The sequence below is a fragment of the Dicentrarchus labrax genome, unplaced genomic scaffold (genome assembly GCF_905237075.1).
Source record: "Dicentrarchus labrax unplaced genomic scaffold, dlabrax2021, whole genome shotgun sequence".
Classification (NCBI taxonomy): domain Eukaryota; kingdom Metazoa; phylum Chordata; class Actinopteri; family Moronidae; genus Dicentrarchus; species Dicentrarchus labrax.
Window position 1 is genome coordinate 4,810,023 of NW_026136719.1, and position 10,465 is coordinate 4,820,487.

The following is a 10,465-nucleotide window of genomic DNA, read 5'->3' on the forward strand; positions in this document are numbered from 1 at the left end:
CCCGCACAAAGTTTTCACACAAGCCGCCTGTAGGAAGTTTTAATATTTAAAAAAAGGAAGCAGAATTATGTTTATTTGCTTTCTTGCTGAGAAGATTGAAATCACTTTAATATGTGTGCGTTCAATGTGGAGCTGCAGCTCGCCGCTAGTTAGATTATTAATTAATTATTGTTGAGTGTTGTAGATATAGCTATATATTTGTGTTTTTTTATTAACCTTTTTCTTTGCATTTTTTAAATTATATGAAATGTCTGAGTTTCTTGAAAAGCGCTCTATAAATAAAATGTATTATTATTTAAGTGAAGAGAGAGAGAGCAGTGATGGTCGAGAGAGCTGAAGATTGAATGAAGAGAGGGACTGAAGTTGGCGAGAACAAACAGTGAATCAAGTAAATCCAATTTGAAACGTAACAAACATTTTTCTGATATTTCGATATTGTAGAATAGCCGCTAAGTAAGCTCTGCTAATTCTGTGATAAACACATTTCATTTCTTATAAAATCTTGTATAAAGCCGTTTTGAAGTTTGATACACTGCCTTGAGTGATGTCACGTGAGTCGGCGTCAGTTGGTGCTGAAGACTACAGTTTTGAAACAGCAAAAAATAATAATTATCTGTTGGCATTTACAGACATAAGTGAGACCTTTATCTTCTTTTAGTGAATCTCTGATGGAACTGTTGGTGGTTGAATTGCATTGTGGGCAATGTAGGCGCAAAGGTTTGACAGGAAAAATGTGTGTATTAAAACAACGAGGACGATATCTCTGGTTCTGCTGCACCAATTGTGATTGTTTTTGTTTTAAACTTAAGTTTTCATGAGCTGCAAAGGTGAGAGTTAGCATTTTTTAGCTCTATGCTAACCAAACATTTAGCAGATTACAAAGCAACCGTGAAACAGTAAACACAGATTCTTTTAAAAACTTTATTCAGGCCAAATCACATTAAGATACATCTCAAACTCAGTAGTAGAGGAACAACTTCCTCCTAACACACAAATTAAAAGTGTTCAAATCCCTGATTAAAAAAAAAAGTTAGATGTTTAAAAAGGGCCGTACCGAAACAACCAGCTGATCCCTGATCATGTTCACCCGTCACACAACCCTTCAAACCTTTCCATCGGTTACACAAACGGAAATCTTACAAATTCTTCAGATCAGTGCATTTAGGCTCTACACAAAATCTATTGCTATATCCTGTTTGATTGCAAAGCAACAGAAAATGTGTGCAGCACAATTTTTTATCTCCTAAAACTTGGATTTTTAAGCTTTGTACTTGAACTTGTTGCTCCAGCGACAGATGTGCTTATTATTTGGACTTGGCAAATCCCACCCTGTTGTTCTCCCGATCGAAGACGGTGTAGTACTGGCCGATGAATACGTCTCCCAGAATCCACAGGGGCCCGGCGGGGGCAGGGATGTCCAGACCCATGAAGCCGCTCAGGCACATGGTCTTTCCAGCCTGAGTTACCTGGATGATTGGAAGGAGAGAGACTCAGTCAGACACAGAAAAACAAACCAGTGGATCTGTATGTGTGATCACTGCTCAGACAACAAACCGGCCCCCTCCTGGCTGAGCCAAGTCAAACAAAGCTGCACTTGTTTGGTTTGTTATGACGCAACACGCAGTCACAGGGTTGCATTGTTACTGCAGGAGTGACTCTCTGGCGCCCCCTGCTGGTCGATAATGCGCACAGTCTCACCTTGAGGATATACTGCTCTCCGGTCAGAGTGTACAGCTGCCCGCCCACTTTGAAGGTGATGACAGGCAGCGATGGGACCTTGTCGCAGTTCACCATGTACTGAAACACACATACAGAATACACTCATCAATACACAGCTCGTTATTTTAACTGCAAGCTGACATGAAAATAAAAAGTATAAAAACAGCATTTATTTTTTAAGTTAACATTCAACATTTGTATAAAAAAGGCACACTAACATGAAAGTAGAGCAACAAAAATAAAGTAAATGTGCAGTGCAACCTGTTAGTTTAAGTGAAACACTGAAAAATATACTTTAACTTACTGGGCTGCAACTAGCAGTTATTTTCATAATCACTTAATCAGATTATTTACTTAACTGACTTTTATATAAAATTACAGACAATAAATAAAACACTTTAAACTTGCCATCACTTGCTTATTTTGTCCGGCCAACAACTCAAAACCAACAGAGATTTAGTTTACTGATCACATGAGACAAATCCTCAGTTCAGAAGGTGAAATAAGAGAACAACAGTTGAAACAGTTGGTAATGATTTTTGAAGTTGTGATTCTATATTTTTAGAAATCCAAGTCTAGGCTTTCATTAATTCCCAACATTAACTGTTCTGCAAAACACATTTTATAGTTAAATAATTGCTATTTAATTCGATTTGAGTGTTTTTTCAAATTAAAATTTAAAAAGGATAAGGCTGATGTTATTTTATAGTTTTCCTTTGTTTTTAAATCCCATGAAAACACTAAAACCAACAATGTGTTTGTGCGTCTCTCAAAACTCCCAGACTTCCTGTCTGATACTCATTTAAGGGCAACACGCTCTCTCACCTCTCCCTGGACGAGTGGAATGGCTCCGATGGCCTTCTGCAGGGACTTGACCTCCGCCGAGGGTCCGGTGATCAGAGACGTCCCGGTGTCCACGATGGCCTCGCAGCCGCTCTTACACAGACTGAGCTGGCTGCCCACCATCATCCTGTCACACACACACACACACACACACACATATAGATACATGATTCAGAATTCAAAGACCATAGCTTTATAGCTTACAGTCAACCTACCCGTCCTGGACTCATTAGAATAATAATGTCTCATCTCTGTGTCTGGAGTTGAAGCTCTCACCCGTCCATGTGGATCTGCCAGTAGGCCTGGCGGCTGATGTTGACGTAGTTGAAGTCTCCGCTGTAGTATTTGGGGTCGGTTCCTCCCAGCAGCAGCTCACCGCCGGGATCGGTGTCCGGGTTCCTGACAACAGAAGAGACGTGGACTCAAACTTCATCGCCACAGACAGCAAACATAACGATCAGCTTTCATGGAGAAAGTTAAAGTGCCGTTTTACCCAAATTGCCAATATCTGACAACCAGATATTTTTTGTAGATAGCTTTGGTTTCAAATAGAGACGTTTTAAAATATCAGTTTCTGAAATGTCTGGAGTCTTATAACAAGAGAGTTGAAGTAGTTTGTTCCCTCAAATGAACGGTTTCACTGTAGGTTGCAGATACAGATCACCCATTGTTAATATAAAGAAAAAGACAGTACAGCTTTAAATCCTAAATCTAAAATACTACATTTATTCTCCATATGAATATCTCTGCGTGTTAAAATTAGTTCACCACCTTCTCTTGAAATTCCCCAGTAAACCTCAATAGGAGATCCCTCACACAGTAATACAATGAAATCCAAAATAAACAAGAATATTCAAACACTGAATTCAGATAAGGACAAGAAATGTTCTTTCCTTCAGAAAAGGTTTGATATGAGCACGTTTGTGGGAACGATCCACCTGCACGTTATCTTCATCTACTACCGTTATCCTGCACAGACACAGAGCACTAACCAGCAACCCTGCTTGGGCGCCGTGTTTGCAGGATGACGGATTTTCATTACGATGGCAGCAACATTTGTGTGACCTTAACCCAGAGACACACAACTGTGGTCACTTCCATCAGGCCAGTGTGCAGTTTCTGGCTTTTACAGCAGCATGTGGAGAGAAAGGCAGCTTTTAAACTGAATATTTTTCACTTTTCCACTTACAGAAACTTACAATACACAACATTAATGTCGGCACTGATCAGAAGGTGGTACTGAATGAAAGTTCCAGGTACTGTCAGGAGCAACAAGGGAGGCTATAACAAACTCAACACAACACAACCCATAAGCACAGTGTGTAAACACAAGGAGGAACCTGCTAACAAAGCCTCACAAAAGGTTCCAGTAACAGGGAAGTTGCAGGTTGTTCAGTTCCTGCAGTGGATAACAGCTACATGTGAACCACATCCACCTCCTACAGGACCGATGTGATGACCAAAAGTCAATAACAACCTCTCCGTTTCCCCACCTGTTCAGGTAGAAGGAGAAGACGTTCTTCTCCACCTTCTTCTGGCTCATGATGTTGTCAAAGACTGGCGCCACCCCGTCCACAGAGATGCGTGGGTAGGCCATGCCGAGGATCCCGTCAAACTTGGCTGCGATGAAGGCCACGCCGGGCTGCTTGATGGCCTCTCCAAAGAGCTGCTTTTCCACTGAAATGTCTCCGATCTAGAAAACAAGGATCAAACATAAGTTAGAGAACTTCACTACAGTACAGAGACTACAGTTTAGCGTGCCGCTAGCGTGTGAGACAGGCTTACCGTGCACGTGTCCTGACTGAGGTAGCCCGACAAACTGCCACTTCCATACTGGATGGCAAAGGCAGTGCCGTTCTGCACGTATGTGCTGGACTTGGCAGAGTTATATTTGTGGTGAAGCACTGCGAGGAGGAGAGAAAGAAAGGGAAGATTTCAGCATTTTACCTGGACTACACTACGCTGCAGTACTGTGTCTGTGATGACTACAGGAGGACTTACAGCATGCAATGTCTAAGATGGAGCAGTGAATGGATGGCACCCACAGGTTGGAGGAACCAGTGTCAAATACCACAGTGAAGATCTGAGAGGGGGTACCCAGGCCGATCTCGCCGTAATACTGGGCCTGATGAAGAAAACAACAGGTTTATGATTATCAACAACAATGCTCTTTTTCCCCACAACTGGTGATATAACTTACTGGTAGGTCTTTTATTGACACACTTAACTCCAGTTTTATTCCGTATTCCTGTTTTACTGATGATGGTTTATGATGAAGTGTCTCAGTTTCGTTTACAGGTAGGTGGTCAGTGTTTATGTAGCACACCGCATTAGTTTGCTTCCATTTACTGGCCTTTCCAGGACTAAAAAGAGAGAACCATCCAGTAAATAACTCTAACTGAGAACTCACAAATCTGGAGCTGATCTCATGTTTACAGGAGAAGAGATTACGACAATCCCTCAAAGCAGAAAAGGGTAATTTCTGACAACAGCAGAGAAACTGAGCAGGTCTAATGATTAAAACAACAGCGTCAACAAGGTCTGACAAAGCAAGTTAACACAATACAAATCAGGCTGTTCTATTCTGGTTGCACAGCTGTCGGTGTCAGCGAATATTAGCTGGGCACCGGTCAAATAGTAACTGAGTCACGTCAATAAATCACTCGTTATCGTTTCAAAAATTACAGTGTGACACAACAAATGATTACTCCACAAAATCAAGAGCTGAAGCAAACTTCCTTTTCATGTGACTGAAAGCCGCTCGGGTCAAAACCATCACGCTGTGAGAACTCCGCAGAGTCACTGAGGCCTGACGGGACTTCCTTTTTCTCAGCAAGATTTGAAAGCTGAATGTCTTTGTTTGATTTATTCTGTGATTGGTGGTTACTTTGGGTTAGTCTGCCCAAATTACAGAAATTAACATATATTTTTCCCATTTACATCTGGTGGTGTCCAGCTGTTCTGAGAAAAAAAAAATGTATGAAGCCGGGACAAACCGAAGTATTGCACAAATTAAAAACTGCTGGAAGACTTATAAGAACTCCTGTTAAAGGACTAAATACCAGTGGAACAAAATTGGATCAGAGCCCACCAACTTTCTGTTAACAAAAGCAAGGACACATTCTTGAGTTTTGTGCATTTTTGTCAAACAACTGTTTCAATTAAAGACGTTGGCACATGTAAACAGTTGACCCCAAATCTTCAACTGGAAAGAAAAGTGTGCACGTGACTGTTTCTGCAACTACACTGCAAAAAAAGGAACCTCAAGAAAGAAAAACAAAAAGTACTTGTTTCTAAGAAATTAGACTTATTTTTGGTCTAAAAAAAGAAAGATTATCTTGTCAAGTGTGTTTCTTAGAGAAGTAATCTGGTTTTAAAGAAAATATATCTAAGTTTGTCTCAATGAGAGATTACAGCTAATGTTGAGCTCGATTTAAGTAGTTCCCACAATGGTTGCATAATATCCCAGCAGAGGAACAAGATCACTTGCACAACTTCTCAGTTTAAGAGAAAGTCGTCTCGTCCCAGTGTTTGAAATGAAGCAGCTGTTTAGTTTTTCATTGTTTAAATAAAAATAATTAGAAAATAAGAAGCTTCTGGTGTCTTCATTTAAGACAGTCACTATTTTATTCTGCCTTTTAAAGAAAGAGTTTTTATTGCTTCTAATAAGCACAACATGCTTAAATGTTTGTCATTTTTTATAGTTTTAAAGGCCCATTACAGTCTGTCAGTGGCTGATTTTTATGACAGCAAGTAAAAATGTTTTACCCCATTGGCAGATTTTTTTTGCCCAATACAAGAAAATGTGATGATATTTAAGAATATTTGACTCGTTTCTAAAAGAGCTGTTCTTGCAGAGTAACGTTTCTGGGAAGACAGCAGCTGTTTTTGAAGGTTATTTCACATAAACAAGTGTCAAACTGAACTCGTCACAGCTCTAAGTAATGGAGACAGTTTGTAAATGACCCCAAACATCTTTGGTATTTCTGCACTGCAGACCGTTACTAATTGGCCTGCAGATATACTGATAAATATGAGCAACCAATAGCTAGAAAGAAAATGATCAGATGTGTCTGATCTGAAAACGTGAACCACTCAAATGTTTTTATGCTCTTTCCCTCCCTCACAATACTGAAAGGCTGACGTCATTCTACTGCGGATAAAAGGTGGTTGCCTAATACGTTCAGTAAAACCGAGAGCAAACAAACAAACAAACTTTCTGTCAGCTGACGAGGATAAAGAGGCTTAAAGATCAGGTGGCGACACCGAGTCAGCCGTCATGTGGTTCCTCTTCTGTCACTGTCTCGTCTGTTAAAAGCTGATATTAGTCTACAGCAGAATGAATCAGCAGGTCTAAAATCTGCAGAGGGGTTACTGGTTTTCCATTCAGCTGGGGAGGATTTACAGAAAAAGGCAGAGGCGGCCGCGACACAAGAGGACCTTTGTTGTGGCTCTCCCTTAGTTTGGCTTTCTAGCTTCTGAGCGGCGCATTAGGGAAAGTGAAGACTTAAGGGCCAGTGGTTTGGGGAGCGGTGCTTACGTCAAGGTAGTTCTTCAGGGTTTCTGGAGTGGGTTCATTACTGGCAGGGAAGCCAAAGTTGTACTTAAGGGAGTGCTTGTCGGCCAGAAGCTCCTTCACGCTCTTCCCCGAGTCCGTCAACTCCCGTCTGATGGAACGGAATTTCTTTAAGGGAATTCTGAATGGGAAGAAACAGGGGAATTAGTTCATTTGTAGCCTCTGAATCACAGCATTGTATTAAATATTATACTGAAGGACAAATACAATGGAGATTACTTTTGGATAGTCCGCCTGCAGACAGTTTCTAGAGTATTTGTAACCTTTCCTCTGTCATTATTATACATTAACCAATGTGTTTCTGTGTCTAAACCTTTATGTGAATCTCAGGTAATAAGCTGTTGAGTTTGTTAGAAATATTCTGTAGGCGGACCATCCAAATAAAGTGGAACCATTATCTACTTCACATATGAAACAACTGGCGGCCTTGCAGATAAGATCTGACACACATACTTCACCCTTATCTTCCCAGCGTGTTGCAAAATATTGCGAGTACTGTGCATAATGCAGCAATCGCTGTGGCCAACACACACACACACCCTTTATATCTACGGGAAAAGTCTAAACAACAGGAACTTTCTCTTTAATTCATCCTTCAGACTGTCACACACCTCTAACAGTTAACACAACATTACACCTGCATGAGGGGGTTTATTGTTGCTGCTGTATTAGACTGCATTAGTTGAAGCTAAGTGTACCTAATGTGACTGACAACTGTAGAGGGGTTCATGGAGAGTCAACTAACTGTTATTAAATGTGAAACTTGTTCTCTAAATACTAGACCCTCCACCACATTGTTACCCTGCGGCTTCTGAAGCAGGATGTAGAAGACAGTCATACGAGTTACCACAGAGTGAGTGGAAGCTCCGTTCATATTTTTAGCACATGCCACAATATGTGCATAGTCACTAAACATGGATGAAACTCATTATTTCAATATCCAGTCATTTCTTTTTCTCTCTTTTTGCCTTTAAAATGTCAGAAGTTACGAGAAATGCACATTACAAGATTAAAATACGGCACTGTTCAGTACAAACGTTTCAAAGTGCTTCACAATAAAAGCACTAGATATCAAACAGGCAGGTTACTGGCAACAAAATACAAACTTCACAGAGAAAGACAGCAAACTTTAAATCATCGGACAGACGACGGTTAGAGACGACGGGACAGACTTAATGTTACTGCTCATGTGATGCCTGAAAGGTAATAACTTTACCTGCAGGCTACAACCTGGTTGAGGAATAATGAATACCGTAGCGTACTGTACCTCCAAAAGTATTGATTCTTGAGTATTTGTTTTCCACTTTATATTTTCTCAAATAAATGGCGCAACAACAAAAATAAAAGTCAATATTTTAGGTCTGACTGATTCTGTGAGAACATGCAGGAGGTCACGACTTTGCAGCCACAGTCTAAAAAGGTGTGAGACTGCCTCGCCCTTTATTTTCCTTCACTGCGACACATTCATGTTTGGACTCGTTACAGTGGATCACACCGACCGCGAACCCATGAGGATATAAACCGGCCCTCTGGTGGAATCCAGAATAATACATTTACTCAAGTGCAGTTCTTAAGTACAGCTTTGAGACACTTAAAAAAAAAAAAAAGAGTATTTCTACTTTGGGGTACATCTGAGAGGGAATATTGTACTTTATTTACTTACACTACATTTATTTAACAGATTTAGTATGCAGCACTACAGTACTTATTATTATTATATTATAAGCAGGGCTGCACAATTTTAGGAAATATTATGGAAACGATGTAAGAAAACATGTTTATTTGGTACAGTATCTTTAATTAATACAATATTCTGATTAACTGTGAAGCCCTAATTATTTTCACATTAAGATTTAAGCTGTTTCATAAACTCCCAGTATAATGCAAACACCTCTATGGAAGCCCATTTCAGCCAATGTGACGATTCTTTGAGTCATTATAATCAGAAACTCAAAATATTGACACAGCATCTCAAAATAATGAGAAATGTTCTCAATATTTGGATTTAATATCACAAAATCATTATTCTGAGATTAAATTATTACGAGAGATTAAATATTATTCGAGAGATTAAATATTATTCGAGAGACTAAATCATTATTCTGAGAGATTAAATTATTATTCTGAGATTAAATTATTATTCTGAGAGATTAAATTATTATTCTGAGAGATTAAATCATTATTCTGAGAGATTAAATCATTATTCTGAGAGATTAAATCATTATTCTGAGAGATTAAATTATTATTCTGAGAGACTAAATCATTATTCTGAGAGATTAAATTATTATTCTGAGAGACTAAATCATTATTCTGAGAGATTAAATTATTATTCTGAGAGATTAAATCATTATTCTGTGAGATTAAATTATTATTCTGAGAGATTAAATTATTATTCTGAGAGATTAAATCATTATTCTGAGAGATTAAATCATTATTCTGAGAGATTAAATCATTATTCTGAGAGATTAAATCATTATTCTGAGAGATTAAATCATTATTCTGAGCTACCAATTTAAACTATTGAACAGGTTTCTCATTGTAATATTTTACAGGATGTTTCTTTCCCTCACACTGACTGAAGACTCCTGTAAGACCCTAACCCTAACCCCTGACCCCTGACCCCCGACCCTAATGCATGTCACAGGATCAGCTGACGTTATCCAGCACAAAGCCAGGCTAGCATTATCGGTGGCTAACGTTAGCTGACCCGCTCAGATATTTTAACGTTTTTAAATTTTGCACAAACGCGTTTTTATTTTCCACTTTCTCCCGAAGTGTTCGACAACAGCGCGAACACCGTGTGAGCTGCGCGCTAAGCTAACATTAGTGCACATTGTTTACGTCCGTTAAAACTGTTTGTTTGTTTGTTTGTTTGTTTGTTTGTTTGTTTCTCACCGTACGAGCGCGTCGGTCGTCAGAGCTAACCCGGCGACCAGCAGCAGCAGCAGGCTCCTCATGGTGACAGTGTGCCGCTGACACAGACCCGACAATGACGGAGCACTTCGACCTGTTGTCGGGAAACTACCGACGGTTATCAGCTGACCGCAGGGTGCGCAGTCACCGTCACGTGGGTCCGATTCCGTCCGGGAATTACGACACTTCCGGTGGCTGTAACCGTGGAGACGCGAGCTGAGAGAGCGGGTAGTGGGATAAAGGCAAAACAACAACAACAACAACAACAACAACACAGTTACATATTAGAGCAAATGTTGGGCTGCCTCAGTGGTTCCCAACCCCTTTTTATATCATTGAGTAAGTTAAATGAATTATTATTATATTATATATTAATTATATTAAACAAATATGGAACAAATTATAAACTGTACA

General features: G+C 39.7%; 1 protein-coding gene across 1 annotated transcript; it reads right to left on the bottom strand.

Moving 5' to 3' along the window:
• Nucleotides 1-907: 907 nt before the first annotated feature.
• Nucleotides 908-10,201, bottom strand: ctsd (cathepsin D). The gene is made up of 9 exons (XM_051378447.1): nt 10,034-10,201; nt 7,103-7,259; nt 4,564-4,687; nt 4,348-4,466; nt 4,056-4,255; nt 2,839-2,961; nt 2,545-2,689; nt 1,699-1,797; nt 908-1,466 (listed from the first exon to the last, which is right to left on the bottom strand). Exons 1-9 carry the CDS (start codon nt 10,093-10,095, stop codon nt 1,305-1,307), a joined length of 1,191 nt encoding a protein of 396 aa, XP_051234407.1. The 5' UTR covers nt 10,096-10,201; the 3' UTR covers nt 908-1,304.
• Between the last annotated feature and the right edge of the window lie 264 nt (nt 10,202-10,465).